Below are 16,198 nucleotides of genomic sequence, written 5' to 3'. Positions count from 1 at the left end.
CCTAGTGGTCTGTGAAATAATGGGGAAGAGGTGTGTGGCTTGTCCACAAACTCTGATGATTCTTATTTGGAGAATAAAGGAAGGATAATTGTCCCTGTGCTTGAGCACACACAGAGCTTGAAACTTTGGGAACTCTAGGTTTCCATTAGCATGGCATCTGCTTTCTGTATCTTAACTGAAAGCTGGGGAATGAAGAAAACAGAACACTTCTAAATTACCTAGGGAGGGGGGCGTCATATTAACGTTCTATACCTAAGTGAGCAGTCCTTATCTCTCCTTCTCTTTATCTTTACAGCAGTCTCATTTCACTACTACTGCAGTTTTCATAGAAGCTGACATAATCTTTTTGTTTTGTTTTTTGTGTTTTTTTTTAATATATTTTATTGATTTTTTACAGAAAGGAAGGGAGAAGGATAGAGAGTTAGAAACATCAATGAGCGAGAAACATCGATCAGCTGCCTCCTGCACAACCCCTACTGGGGATGTGCCTGCAGCCAAGGTACATGCCATTGACCGGTATCGAACCTGGGACCCTTCAGTCCGCAGGCCGACGCTCTATCCACTGAGCCAAACCGGTTAGGCAATCTTTTTGTTTTTAACAGGAATTCTGAACAGTCCTTTTAGAAAGCCCCTTCCAAACTTCAGAAACCATACCCGCAAGTTCTTAAGACTTTAATTTCTTATACTGATTTCCTCCTTCACCAAGATGGTAGGAGATTATATTCTAAAAAGGTTAAATAAGCACTCTTCTGGTCTTTCTACAGTGCTGCCTACCATCCAGCCAGCAATTAACAGTATGCAGCCTTTGAATACTAGTTTTTGTATGGCTTTGGTGGGAAAATGTACAAGTTGAGCCCAATTCTCTTTTGCATAAATAAATCACTCATAGGAAATCAAGCCCTTGGAAAAACATATTGAGCTATAAACTGTCCTAATCCTTTCACACCATTCAATTTTTAAGTAAATATGAAGAAAGGTTATGTGCGTGGGTATTTTAGGTGGCAGAAAAGATTAAACAGAAAATGGAAGGACTATACTAGTAAACAAAAATACCCTCCAGAAAAAAATACAACTGAGCAAAATAAAAGCATATTTTAATGACTTTTTATTAGCAATTACAGATTCAAAATATGAAAGTGACATATAAATTTTTACTTATCATTTATACCTTGCCTACTGATTATTTCAACTGACCCAAAATGTATCAAACATCTTCATAATTTAGAAAATAAGATAGCCAAAACCGGTTTGGCTCAGTGGATAGAGCGTCGGCCTGCTGAGTGAAAGGTCCCAGGTTCGATTCCGGTCAAGGGCATGTACCTGGGTTGCAGGCACATCCCTAGTAGGAGATGTGCAGGAGGCAGCCGATCGATGTTTCTCTCATCATCGATGTTTCTAACTCTCTATCTCTCTCCATTCCTCTCTATAAAAAAATCAATAAAATATATTTTAAAAAAAAAAGAAAGAAAATAAGATAAATAATTTGGTTCCATCTAAATTTATCTCACTGGCATAAGTGGTAGGCTTTTGAACTAACAATAAAATGGCCAACCGCAAATAATTATGATTATCTGGTAGCATAGTACACTGTGCACCAACTTCTAGCAGAATGAAATACTATAGTCATATACAACTGATTCTATTTCATTGCTTCCTAATTCAAACTGTCAGCTGAAATGCCATAATTAATCAGATCAGCAAGAAAAGGACTGATGTTTTTTAATAATGTTCAAAGCATTAATTACTATTTTAAAAAACGATTACTAACCTTGCTGAAGAGGCTGAGTGTTTGTACTGGGATTCTGACTAACTGGCTGGGTTGAGCTACTGGCTGTTGTGGCAGTAACAAGTCGGACATAATGAAACTTGCTTCCAGGCACTTGGATCTGCTGGACATTTGGAGCAGTTGCCAGAGGAATAATTGTCTTAAACTGTGATGTGCTCACGCCTCCAACAGTGATGGTCTGCACAGCTGATTTCACTGCCTATTAAACAATACAACACGGCTATCATTAATCTGGTATTTAACTTTCCTATACCTTTTAATTTAAGACAATCACTCAAGTTAAAGCATGTTCCTGTAGTTCATCAAACACTGTTCAAAGGACAACCTGTTCAAAGAGAAATGAAAAGAATAGCAATGAATACAGGAGTGAAACCACAATTAATGAGTTTTGTCTTCCATCTCTAATAGTTACCTTCCTTGACAATCCAGGTCAGATGACTTGCTATAAAAAAGTTATTACTTAAATTACAAAAACTTATACAATTTTGTTCATATCAGGTAAAATGTATAAGAAAAAGATTATTTTAAAACTCCAAGAATTAAGCTTCATATTCAACACAGAGAAAAAAGGATAAAGATATTTGGTTTTGTCACTACCCACCAAATTAACTATGACAAATTTCATTTTCCCATGTTCTAAAAGAAAAAGAAACCCAAAAGAAAAGTCCTTTTTAAGTATAGTCATTTCTGAAAGGCTTAGAACACCACAGATACAAATGTACCCACTAACATATGGGCAGGACACCAAATTTAGTCCAGAATTACACCAACTTTGTCTAGGGAAACTAATTTTGGGTGATTCAGATCTGAGTCAATATAATCATTTTTAATTTTCTCCTTCAGTCTGACAAAGAGTTAATGTGACTTCCTAAAAAGCTAAGCGAAACATCAGAGGCAGAAGAAAACTAACGTCTTTTAAGTTTCTCCAATCAATGTTGTTTAATCAATGTATAACGGACTGTCATACAAAGCAAAGGTCCTGACAAGATTCTCCAACTACTTCTGTAGAATTATTTTATAAGGAATTACATCCCTACTATTCTTCAAAAACCCCTCATGCTAAAGGGCAATTAACATGATGGAGACCTATATTCATTAAATGAATAATTTATAAAAAATAATTCTAAAGAATTTGAACAGTTCTTTAAAAGCCCAGGAAATTAAAAAAGGAGAATGTCATTTAGTTTGGAAACTCTATAGGTGACAGTCAAAGGAGATTATTTCAGCATCAAATAATTCACATGTTATCATTAGGCAGAGGTACCACAAAGCAGATTTAAAATAAAGATCCTATATAATAAAGAGGGAATATGCAAATTAACCCTCCCACCCTCACAAGATGGCTGCCTAGGGCCAGGCCAGCAGGGGGCTTAGTGAGGGATGACCAAATGGCTGAACAAGCAGGCTGTGTGGGGTGACCAGGCTGGCAGAGGGATTAGTGAGGGACGACCGAACGACTGAACAGCAGTCTGCATGGGGCGACCAGGCCGGCGGGGGCGGGGGCGCGCGGGGGAAGGGACCCCCACCTCCGTGTATGAATTTCATCCACTGGGCTTCTAGTAAGAGGTAATAGCCATAGCAGTCAGTAAGTTAAATGAAAATATGAAGCTTAAGGGATAAAATAAATGTGTACATATGGGAGCTACTAAAAAATCAAGCAACCTATAAGACAAATATGTACAATGGCGTAAGACATACTCTATCCTTGCTCTATCGCAGCGGTTCTCAACCTGTGGGTCGCGACCCCTTTGGCAGTCGAACGACCCTTTCACAGGGGTCACCTAAACCATCCCGCATATCAGATATTTACATTACAATTCATAAGAGTAGCAACATTACAGTTATGAAGTAGCAACGAAAATAATTTTTATGGCTGGGTCACAACATGAGGAACTATATTTAAAGGGCCAGAAGGTTGAGAACCACTGCTCTATCAGCTCAAAATGGGGGTGGGTGGGGAATACCACCTTAAGCAACAAGGTGCCTCAAACTTAACAGTTAAGTGTATTGGTAATGTCATATGTACACAAGATAGTACTTTAAAAAAAACTGTAGCCTGGCCGGAGTGGCTCAGTGGTTGAGCATTGCCCTGTGAACCAGAAGGTCACGATTTGATTCCCGGTCAGGGCACATGCCCAGGTTTGGGCTCGATCTCCAGTGTAGGGCATGCAGAAGGCAGCCAATCAATGATTCTCTCTCATCATTGATGTTTCTATCTCTCTCTCCCACTCCCTTCCCCTCTGAAATCAAAATATATTTAAAAATAAAAAACCGTAAGTAAGGTTATCTAATTTATATCTAGCAACCACTTTAGGAGCTAGACATAGCACGGCACAAGTACAGGGTTTAGTTAAGTTTGCACAGTACTGTGTACCTTTTTCCGACTCTTTACTTTCAACTTTTCTAAATCCTAAATTTCAAGCTACAACTCTTATAAGCTGTATATAATTGGGTCTTTTTTAAAAAATATATTTTTATTGATTTTAGAGAGGAAGGAAGAGGGGGAGAGAGAGAGAAACATCCATGATGAGAGAGAATCATGGATTGGCTGCCTCCTGCAAGTCCCCCAACTGGGGATCGAGCCCACAACCTGGGCATGCGCCCTTGACCAGAATCGAGCCTGGGACCCTTCAGTTCATAGGCCGACGCTCTACCCACTGAGCCAAACTGGCCAGGGCAATTGGGTCTTTTTTTAAATAATTGGGTATTTAAAATAATCAGATTTTTCTATATTTTTAACGAGCATCTATTAATCTCATTTTTTAATTTCTAAGAAATATGTCAAACAGGCTTGTTATCAAAACATATCAAATGATAGGTGCCTTGTTTAGGATATTTCCCATTGATTTTTAGAGGGAGTGGAAGGGAAGAAGAGGTGGGGAGAGAGAGAGGAGAACTGATTGGTTGCCTCCCACACTTGCACTAACTGGGGTCAGGGATCCGAACCTGGGTATGTGCCCTTGACCAGGAATTTAACCCGCAACCCTTCAGTATGTGCGCCAACAGTCTAATCACTGAGCACACTGGCCAGGGCATAAGGTTTTTTAAATCTTTGAATAGCATAGATGTCTGCATTGTATCTAAATTCATCCAATGGTACTTTTAAGATTTGGATATTTCTGTATGTGTATGTAAATTTACCTCAAAAGAAAAAACCTCCAAACAGTGAATGCAGTTAATGGTATGCTAGATGAAATATTTGGGGAGAAGTATATTGAACTTGTGCAACTTACTTTGAAATGCATTTTTAAAACACATTAATGGATATAGAGGAATGGACAGATAAATGATAAAGCAACTATAGTAACATGTTGAATCTATCATTTAATTACAAAAGCAACACAGAATTCTACCCAAGCTAGAAGACCTAGAAGTAGGAAAAGTTCAAAAAGTTATAGAACTTAGAAAAGGAACTTTTCTTAAACCATCTGTACATAGCTTATGCTCTGAAATTCCTCATATGGGAGCTGAGTACATTCTGCATTCTAAATAGCTATGTGATGATTCAACTACTTACCAAAGACAGGGCAAATAAAAGATTTGCTTGCCAAATAAAAGCCTTCCTGCATCCCCTCCCCCCCCGCAAAAAAAGGGTACTCACTTCCCTGGATAGGGAAGCAAAACTGAAAAAAAGTATACATGAGGTGAATTCAAGGATGTCCAGGATAACTTGCATAGACTATCAAAAATAATGAGTAGGACATTTGGAAGATGTACTCATGTCCATTATTAAAACATTAAAGAAAAAATTACATCTGAAACTAATATAAAATATTGAATATAAACTATAATTGAAAAATAAAATTAAAAAAGAAATAAATTAAGTGGGAAAAGAAAAAGTAGCCATCAACATCACATAACGTGTGACAGGCCTTACATTTTAAGAATATTTACTAACTCTAAGACCAAATTTATGAGAAAAAAGTGTTTCAAGATTTCTGACCATTGCTTCTTTGATCTAATTATCCAGAACCTAAGCTCTGTGAACCTTTACCTTTCTCCCCCCCGCCCCCAATAACTAGGAATTTTTTCACTGAATTTATTGGGGTGACATTGGTAAATATAATTATTTGGGTTTCAGATGTACAGTTCTATAATACATCATATGTATATATTGTATTGTGTGTTCACCACCCCAAGTAACCTTTACTTTTCTTGAACTTCAGTTATCCAAAAGTTCAACTATCCTGAAGCCTTTAGATCAGATTTTATATAAATCAACAGCCCAGCTTCACTCTTTGTGCTAAGTCACCTACCTTTATGAACAGAATATGATTTCCCCATCCCAGATGTGTATAAGCATAAAAATGCAAAAATTAAAAAACAAACAAACAAACACCCAGCCTGCCATATGGCTTAGTGGCTGAGCTTTGACCCATGAACCAGGAGGTCACAGTTTGATTCCTGGTCAGGGCGCATGCCAGGGGTTCGGCTCAATCCCCAGTAGGAGGTGTGCAGGAGGCAGCTGATTGATGATTCTCATTATTGATGTTTCTCTCTCCCTCTCCCTTCCTCTCTCTGAAATCAATAAAAACACATTTAATAAACAACAATAACAAAAAAGACACCAGATAGTCATTCCAATAATAAAATGAAAGGCAGACACAGAAATGACCTAGATGTTGCAACCATCAGATAAGGACTTTAAAATATGAACAAACCTAGTGGGAAAGGAAGACAACAGCAAGAGACAGAAACTATAAGATATAAAGATTCAAATGAAAATAAAATAAATACAATTACCAGAGGTGAAAAAGTCCTTCAATGGGTCCACTAGAAAACTCCACAGAACTAAAAACAGAACCAATGAATTTTTTATACTAATTATACCCTCATCAGCAGTGATCTTCTCATGTCACTTATCAAACATCTATTTAGTTCTCTTTTTTCCTACTTATTTTTTCCCCATCACCATTTATCCCCACTATACTCTCCTCCACCTCCACCCACCCACCTACAGACCCCCACAATCACCACCCTGTTATCCCTCCCTATCCATGAGTTCTCTCATTTTTAGTGAACCCAGGTTTTGGGGTACAAATATTAACACCAGATCACCGAAGTTCTTACCTTCAGAACTGAGTACAAAAGAAAAAATATTTTTGGAATACTTCATTGATTTTTATAGATAAAGGGAAAGGGGAAGAGAAGGGGAGAGAAATATCAATGTGAGAGCACAACATCCATCAGCTGCCATAACATCCATCAGCTGCCTCCTGTACACCCCCCACTGGGGATCGAGCCTGCAAAACAGGCATATGCCCTTGACTGGGAATCCAATTGGCAACCTCCTGGTGTACCAGAGGATGTCCAACCAACCAAGCCACACGGAAGAGGGCCAAAGTGATAATTTTTTTAAAAAGGTAGAGCAAGGATATACAGGACAGCAGTTAGGCAAGCTGCACTTCTATCACTATTCTATAGGTTTCCCATTAGCCAAATAAAAGATGTTACAGAAGGGCTAAAGAATCTTGGTGAGCCAAAAACATGCCTTCTGAAGTAAGGGCACACAGCAGTAACAGGCTGTAGGGTGGACTACAGCAGATAAAGAGGGCCAGGAGGAGTTTGTCAAAGGTAGCTGGTGTGTGCATCACACCACAACAGAGAACTGAACAATGAGGACATACCCACAGGAGTCTCCAAAAACCTTCCTAAATGCACAACTCTAAAAATCCACACTTGGACGCCTGTCACAAGAGGGCACTGGCAGCTGTATTACAATACAATAGTCCTAGTCATATAAAACTTGGTCCTTTTTTTCTAATCTTCCTTCCAATTAGAATTCAAAAGCAGAATGGGGGGAAAGGGATAAGAATGAAGAAACAGCCCAGCCCGTGTGGCTCAGTGATTCAGCATCCACCCAGGAACTAAGAGACCACGGTTAGATTCCTGGTCAGGGCACATGCCCGGTTGCAGGTTTGCAGTTTTGATCCCCAGAAAGGGGCAGGCAGGAGACAGTCCCAATCGATGATGTTTCTCTCTCATCGATGTTTCTATCTCTCTATCCTTCTTCCTTCCTCTCTCTCTGGGAAAAAAAAAATTATGTTATAATAATATCATCATGGAATGGATATTTTAGGAAAAAAAGAGTGAAGATCACACTCCTCGACTACATGATCCCTGAGCCAACTCAGATCTGAGTAAAGAGAAGAAGCTTTCAACAGGATATAAGCTTTTGACTGGACTTTCATAACTATGTAAATTTAATCACCAAAGTAAGATTTATAGTTAAAAATAACCTTTGGTCAAGAGGTAGGGAAGAAAGATCCAACATGGCATGGCTAAAGTAAAGAATGAGCCCAGCTGGCATGGCTCAGTGGTTGAGTGTCGACCTATGAACCAGGAGGTCACAGCTGGATTCCTGGTCAGGGCATAGGCCCAGGTAGCGGGCTCCATCCCGTGTGAGGCGTGCAGAAGGCAGCCGATCAATGATTCTCTCGTCATTGATGCTTCTATCTCTCTCTCCCTCTCCCTTCCTCTCTGAAATCAATCTATAATAATAAAAGCATAATATGCTAATTAGACCAGACATCCTTCTGGACGAAGCCAGGGCTGCAGCGGCAGGATCGAGGAAGCCACTGCGGCTGCGAGGGAGGGATCCAGGCAGCCGCTGCAGCTGTGAAGGCCTACTCTTGCATGAATTTCGTGCATCGGGCTTCTAGTTAAAATACAGTAAAAAATAATAATAAAGGATGAGAGAAAATAGCTAGTTTCTATTTTTATGCTATCAGGTACAGCCCATATATCAGTCATATTAGTCCAGTACCACCATCTACTCTGTTATTCAATTCAGGAATCTAGGAGTAAGACCCTAACATCCAGTCATTATGTCTTGAACTGCTTTCAACACATCTTTTCCTAGCCCCTTAATTACTAGTCTAGCTCATATTTGAAGTACTATAATAATCTAACTTAGTGATTCTCTACTCTAGCCTCAACTTTAGACTTTCAAAATATTAAGTTTAATTCCTAGGTCCCAGCCTAGACACTCTGATTTAAATGGGGTCCAGCCATTAGTTTTTTCAAGTGGTCCCCAGGTGCTTCGAAATGCAGCCAAGGTTGAGAATTGCTAACATAAGTATCCCTCCCAGAATCTAGGCTTACCTTCCGGTATCTTTCATAATGTTTCAAGAGTCATCTTTTTAAAAATGTAAACCTCATATTATTCTAGAGGAGTAGTTTAGGATCACTTAGAGAGCTTTCAAAAATTCTGATTCCAGGCCAAACTTTAGACCAATTAAAACAGAGTCTCCAGAGATAAGAACCAGGCAATGGTATTAAAGATCCCCCAGTGATTCCCAATTTGCAGACAAGGCTGAGAACCACTATCCTAGCAACAATGGGAAGCAACAGAAAATCTTTAAGAATAATAGAATCTAAACTCCCCTGAAGGTAATGACTTTCTATTAACTTTAGCACCCTCTATTCTCACAATACCAAATACAGGCTCCCTGAAAAGGCCACACTTTTAGACTTTTGTGTAAGTATTACCTTAACCCATAAATCCTCCTCTGCTCACCTATAACTAAGACCCAAGCCACCTTTAAGGTTAATACCTTTCAAGAATAGCCTCCTTTGTACAAACCTTCCCTGACACACACAACAGAGCTCATCAATACACCTGTGATAGTTAATGATTCTGCAGGGCAATTCTTTTTTCTTTTTTTTTATAATATATTTCTTTATTGATTTCAGAGAGGAAGGAAGAGGGAGAGAGAGATAGAAACATCAATGATAAGAGAATCATTGATTGGCTGCCTCCTGCACGCCCAACTGGGGATCAAACCCGCAACCCAGGCATGTTCCCTTGGCCAGAATCGAACCCGGGACCCCTCAGTCCACAGGCTGACGCTCTATCCCCTGAACCAAACTGGCTAGGGCTGCAGGGCAATTCTTAATGTTTAAATCTAACTTTCCTATTGAATTACTTAAAATTAAAAACTTATCTGATTCACGCTTTTATCCCCAGTTCCTATCACTATGGATAGCATACAGAGGCATTTAATTCCATTTAAGTAAATACTAGTAATTATACTATTATGCAGGTATAATCCCATTTTAATAAATTGCTAGAGACATCATATTTATACATTATATTCAAGAATATAGCTAGACTTTTTTAAAAATGTAAGGCAAATGTTAATGTTTGTTCTATTTATGAACAGTAACAAATTAAGGAAAAAGGCAGGTACAAAGGGAAGTATGTTTTCAGAATCACAGGGTGGTATCTTACAGAATAATAATGCTTGGGTTTCCAACTGAATATGTCCTTTAAAACATATCTTTTCAAAATGTCATGCTGGTATAATGAAATCTGTATAGAGATAGGAGAACCAAGATGGCGGCATAGGTTAATGCCGGAGTTTGCTGCTTTGAACAACTACTTCAAAAGTGAAACTAAAAGACTGAACAGACATCACCCAGAACCACAGGAACGCTGGCTGAGTGGAAGTCCTACAACTAGGAGGAAAGAGAAACGCATACGGACACTCAGAGGAGGCGCAGTACTGAAGTCAAATTCTGAGGTGTGGAGTGCGCGGAGCGGGCTGGCGGCGGAGGGCGAGGTTGTTGTTTTCAATCGGGAGGGAGTCACAGACTCTGAGCTCCAGATACAGGCGAGTCTTTAGGGACCCAGACTCAAACGGGACTGTCTGGCTTCGGTCAGAGCGAGTGCAGCTATCTCTCTGAGCTTTGCAGCGGGTGCTGGGACTCAGAGAGGCAGAGCCCCTAGGGACAGGACTGAGAGCCGCCATAACTGCTCTCTCCGGCCCACCCTGTTGATCCTGTGCGACCCGCCCCGCCCAAGCCCTGCACAGAGGCACTTGCCGGATAGCCTCAGGCAAAGGCTAGATTAGCACCTCCCTAGAGGACAGAAGTTCTCTCACTGCTGACACAGCTGATTCTCATAGCCACTTGGCCTGGAGGTCAAACCCTCCCTGGAATTAGCTACAACAATCAAGATTTAACTATAAGACTGCGAACAAAGACCACTAGGGGGTGCACCAAGGAAGCATAACAAAATGCGGAGACAAAGAAACAGGACAAAATTGTCAAAGGAAGATATAGAGTTCAGAACCACGCTTTTAAGGTCTCTCAAGAACTGTTTAGAAGCTGCCGATAAACTTAATGAGATCTACACGAAAACTAATAAGACCCTCGATCTTATATTGGGGAACCAACTAGAAATTAAGCACACACAGACTGAAATAACGAATATTATACAGACGCCCGACAGCAGACCAGAGGAGCGCAAGAATCAAGTCAATGATTTGAAATGCGAGGAAGCAAAAAACATCCAACCGGAAAAGCAAAATGAAAAAAGAATCCAAAAATGCGAGGATAGTGTAAGGAGCCTCTGGGACAGCTTCAAGCGTACCAACATCAGAATTATAGGGGTGCCAGAAGATGAGAGAGAGCAAGATATTGAAAACCTATTTGAAGAAATAATGACAGAAAACTTCCCCCACCTGGTGAAAGAAATGGACTTACAGGTCCAAGAAGCGCGGAGAACCCCAAACAAAAGGAATCCAAAGAGGACCACACCAAGACACATCATCATTAAAATGCCAAGAGCAAAAGATAAAGAAAGAATCTTAAAAACAGCAAGAGAAAGAAACTCAGTTACCTACAAGGGAATACCCATACGACTGTCAGCTGATTTCTCAACAGAAACTTTGCAGGCCAGAAGGGAGTGGCAAGAAATATTCAAAGTGATGAATAGCAAGAACCTACAACCAAGATTACTTTATCCAGCAAAGCTATCATTCAGAATTGAAGGTCAGATAAAGAGCTTCACAGATAAGGAAAAGCTAAAGGAGTTCATCACCACCAAACCAGGATTATATGAAATGCTGAAAGGTATCCTTTAAGAAGAGGAAGAGGAAGAAAAAGGTAAAGATACAAATTATGAACAACAAATATGCATCTATCAACAAGTGAATCTAAGAATCAAGTGAATAAATAATCTGATGAACAGAATGAACTGTTGATTATAACAGAATCAGGGACATAGAAAGGGAATGGACTGACTATTCTTGGGGGGGAAAGGGGTGTGGGAGATGTGGGAAGAGACTGGACAAAAATCGTGCACCTATGGATGAGGACAGTGGGTGGGGAGTGAGGGCGGAGGGTGGGGCGGGAACTGGGAGGAGGGGAGTTATGGGGGGGAAAAAAGAGGAACAAATGTAATAATCTGAACAATAAAGATTTAATTAAAAAAAAAAAAAGAAATCTGTATAATTTAAGAAAGTGAGCTAAGACTGCTTACTTGACCTAAGAGTAAAATGATAGGTGCTCTGCCACCATAAAATAAAACATATTATGAAAAGCTTTCGCCCTGACCGGTTTGGCTCAGTGGATAGAGCATCGGCCTGCAGACTCAAGGGTCCCAGGTTCGATTCCAGTCAAGGGCATGTACCTTGGTTGTGGGCACATCCCCAGTGGGGAGTGTGCAGGAGGCAGCTGATCGGTGTTTCTCTCTCGCATCGATATTTCTAACTATCTCTCTCCCTTCCTCTCTATAAAAAATCAATAAAATATATTTTAAAAAAAAGAAAGAAAAGCTTTGAATGAATTGAACATAAACTTCAAAACTCTGATAATATGGTTACTAGCATTTGGTGGCAGTTTCTAGTACTCTGGGTACTCTGTTAACTGATCAAAAGTTCAGCTGTCCATAAAACAGCTTAAGTAGAAGACACGGAGTATTTTATCGAAAAGAGTTACATTATGCCCTAACTGGTTTGGCTCAGTGGATAGAGCATCAGCCTGCGGACTCAAGGGTACCAGGTTTGAGTCTGGTCAAGGGCATGTACCTTGGTTGCGGGCACATCCCCAGTAGGGAGTGTGCTGGAGGCAGCTGATCAATGTTTCTCTCTCATAGATGTTTCTAACTCTCTATCCCTCTCCCTTCCTCTCTGTAAAAAATCAATAAAATATATTTAAAAAAATAAAAATCATCATTCGCTCCTTAAAAAAAAAGTTACATTAAACATTTTAGATTTATATATCATTATACATACATGTGACTTACCCAAAGACAGTAATTTTGATTTATATATCATTATACATACATGTGACTTACCCAAAGACAGTAATTTTGCACAAATATTAACTGAAGAGCTAAACACATAATGTACCACAATCAAAAGAGTTTTGTTGTACCCATATTCATATAGGCCATGAAAATCTTCTTAGCATGCAAAATGATGACTAGGTGTATAGAGTACGTGTTTTATGTCATGTATCCTTGATTTCTAAATTAACCCAGTATTCACTGAATGTCTATTCAGTTGCCTGGGAATATATTAAAACCGAAGTATCTGAAGTGACTATAAGAAAATAAAGGCATTGACCACAATACTTGGCATTTGTGATTAAAAGTGATTAAATTTTTTACCTTATTTGGCGATTTCAAAGGTGAGATGGCTATTTTATTTGGTGTCTGTGTTGTAGAATTTAAAGTCGATCCAATAACACCACTTTCAGATATTGTTATGGTCTTTGATGGAGTCCCAGGAGTAGACTGTGAAAGAACCCTACCTGCAAATGAGAGGCAGCACATCAGTTTGATTTTTTATACTAACAATATAAAAATGTATGTGACGATGATCTACCTCACAAGGACTGTAGTATATGTTTACTATTTCATGTGTATTCACATATGAACTTCAACACTCAAGTGAGTTCCTACTGAATTGTGATGAACCTAAGTAGAAGCAAAACAGTGTTTCTTAGCAACACTTAGTATCTTAATACCACTTAAAATAAAGTCCATGAAAACACTGCTGCTCACATTCTCATCAATCTTGATAAATCTATCAGAAAATAGGCTCAGGACAACTAAGCAACATGCCCTGTGTGACACAGATCCTGAAAGTCAGTATTTGAAGTCTTAAAATTTCAATCTCTGCTTTCAACTATATTACAGCTGTCTTACTCTTTGAACTTAAACCACAGGATATGACTAAATCCACATCTATAAAACATAGTTACTGAACTAACTTGAACACCGTATGGTTTAATATTGTCTGATTTTAGACTGCCAAAAGGAAAAAAAAAAAATCTTCCTGGCCAGATTCCAATAAGAATACAGAAGTAGTGTGTTCACTTCTAGACAACACCCTTCAGCAACAACACACAAAAAAAACTGTAGTGTGTCTAGAGAGTTTAGGGAATTAGAAATCATATCATGATGAGTTGAAATACTAAAATTCTTATCATAGACAAGAAAGGAATACAAAGATATGATATAGCTCCAAATTCTTAAAAGACTGTGTAATGCCCTGGCCAAGTGATTAAGTTGGTTGGAGCATCATCTCGTACACTAAAAGGTCGCAGGTTCAATCCCCAGTCAGGACATGTACAGGGGGCAACCAATCGATGTCTCTCTCTCTCTCTCTCTCTCTCTCTCTCTCTCTCTCTCTCTCTCTCTCTCTCACACACACACACACACACACTCACACACACACACACACACACACACACACACACACATTCTCAGGTGAAGATTTAAAATAAAAAATGAGACAGTGTGATAGTCATTGGTGCCATTCATCAAGTATTCTGGGGACTTAGTAGAACTGCACTTTCTATCCTTCCCCATTCCGTGTGGTTAGATTTGGACCAATGTGACTAGTTCTGGCCAATGAAATATGAGTATTAGTGAGGTGTGTCATTTCTTTGCCAGAACACTTACTTCCTGTGGAAGGCCTTTCAAAGCTCTTTTTCTCTGCCACATTTGAGATGATGGCTCCCCTATCAGCCTGGGTCCTAAGAGACTCATGAGATGAATCCCCCTCTCTAAATCCACAATGGACATGCAGAAAGTCATAAAGTATAAGTAGAAAAATAAAAATTGGATATTTTTTTAAAAACTTCTGAATTTAGAGATTATTTATTATGGCAGGAAAACCAAGATTAACAGGCTGTCAAGTTGAAGGATTAGAACCATCAGCTGCACAGCACTAATGCATAGAAATAAAAATATTCAGCTTAGCTCTAAGAAAAAACTTCTAACAAAATTTTCCAATTAAAATTGACTGTTTCAACACATGAGTTTTTAGTCACTGAAAGTGTTTCAAGCAGGTGCTGGATAATCAAATCAACTGAGGGGCCTGCTTGTTTTTCATCGAGATAGCACCTCTGATTATCTAATCTCCAAATCCCTTTTTATCCTTAGCTCTGTAGACAAATGCAAGCAAGTATGCAAGTTATACAATTTCACCCTGAAGTCAACTTGCAAGGCATTTATAATCTAGTCAGGTGTCGTCCACCTGAATCAAAAGACATATTCCAAAAAGCTACAGATGGGGCAGTTTGGGACAGAGAGCTAACATATCTGAGCGAGGACTAATTCTATCAGAGATTAATTCATTAGTGAATATTTTCACATTGATGAAGAAGTTTACTACACTGTAGCAACCTTGTACCTTGGGAGCTCTGATAATAAGGACCTCTGTATCTCACTTAACCATCTTTGAGATGGTTAAGTCTTGTGCAGTGGTTGGTATCAACATTTAACATAAATAAGATGAACAGATACTTGGTATTTACCCAAGATCAAAGAGAAAATGAAAGAGCCATGACTAAAACACAAGTCTCCCAATAGCTCCTTCCATACCACTGCACTGCTTCTATGATATACGTACTCACTTAAAAATACATTTACTGAAACACATCTTTGTGCCAGAAACTGCTAGATACTGGAAGGACAGAGGTGAAAGAACTACCATCAATGTGCTACGTACATACATGCTATCACACAGATGGACCATTAGCCAGTCATAAAAGGACAAAGTCAAAATGAGAGAGACAGAAAGTCTCTGCTGGGGCTGGAAAGAGATAGGAATAGGGAGTTATTATTTAACTAGAGGCCTGGTGCACAAATTCGTGCACCAGTGGGGTCCCTCAGCCTGGCCTGAGGGATCAGGCTGAAACCAGCTCTCCGACATCCCCCGAGAAGTCCCAGATTGCAAGAGGGTGCAGGCCAGGCTGAGGGACCCCACCGGTGCACAATAGAAGCCGGGGAGGGAAATGGGAGGTTGGCCAATGGGGAGAGACCGTGGGAGGGCTCCAGGACATGTCCAGCCCATTTTGCTCAGTCCGTATCAGATGGACCCCAGCAGCAAGCTAACCTACCATTTGGAGCATCTGCCCCTGGTGGTCAGTGCACATCATAGTGAGCAGTTGAGCGACCTTAACATATCATTAGCATGTTACACTTTGATTGGTTGAACGCCCAACTGGTCGACCAGACCCTTAGCATATTATGCTTTGATTATACAGGACGAGAGGCCCGCTGCATGAAATTCTTCAATGCAAGAGTAGGCCTTCCTTCCCCCGGCTGCCAGCACCAGCTTCCCTCTGGCAGCTGGGACCTGGGCTTCCCTCACAGCCTTGGCTCCGTCCAGA

The 16,198-nt window shown here is 39.8% G+C and overlaps 1 protein-coding gene across 7 annotated transcripts in view; it reads right to left on the bottom strand.

Annotated features, from left to right (window-relative positions):
* The window catches only part of LIN54 (lin-54 DREAM MuvB core complex component), a 61,300-nt gene that overhangs the window by 19,111 nt on the left and 25,991 nt on the right, over nt 1–16,198 (bottom strand). For all 7 annotated transcript variants that reach the window (XM_059667130.1, XM_059667154.1, XM_059667115.1 and 4 more), the window contains exons 4-5: nt 13,185–13,327; nt 1,769–1,985 (exon numbers count right to left, since the gene is read on the bottom strand). In XM_059667130.1, the coding sequence (XP_059523113.1) occupies nt 1,769–1,985; nt 13,185–13,327 (360 nt within the window). The remainder of the gene's footprint in view (nt 1–1,768; nt 1,986–13,184; nt 13,328–16,198) is intronic.

The sequence above is a fragment of the Myotis daubentonii genome, chromosome 1, assembly GCF_963259705.1.
Source record: "Myotis daubentonii chromosome 1, mMyoDau2.1, whole genome shotgun sequence".
NCBI classification, from domain to species: domain Eukaryota; kingdom Metazoa; phylum Chordata; class Mammalia; order Chiroptera; family Vespertilionidae; genus Myotis; species Myotis daubentonii.
This window is presented reverse-complemented; position numbering and strand designations above follow the sequence as displayed.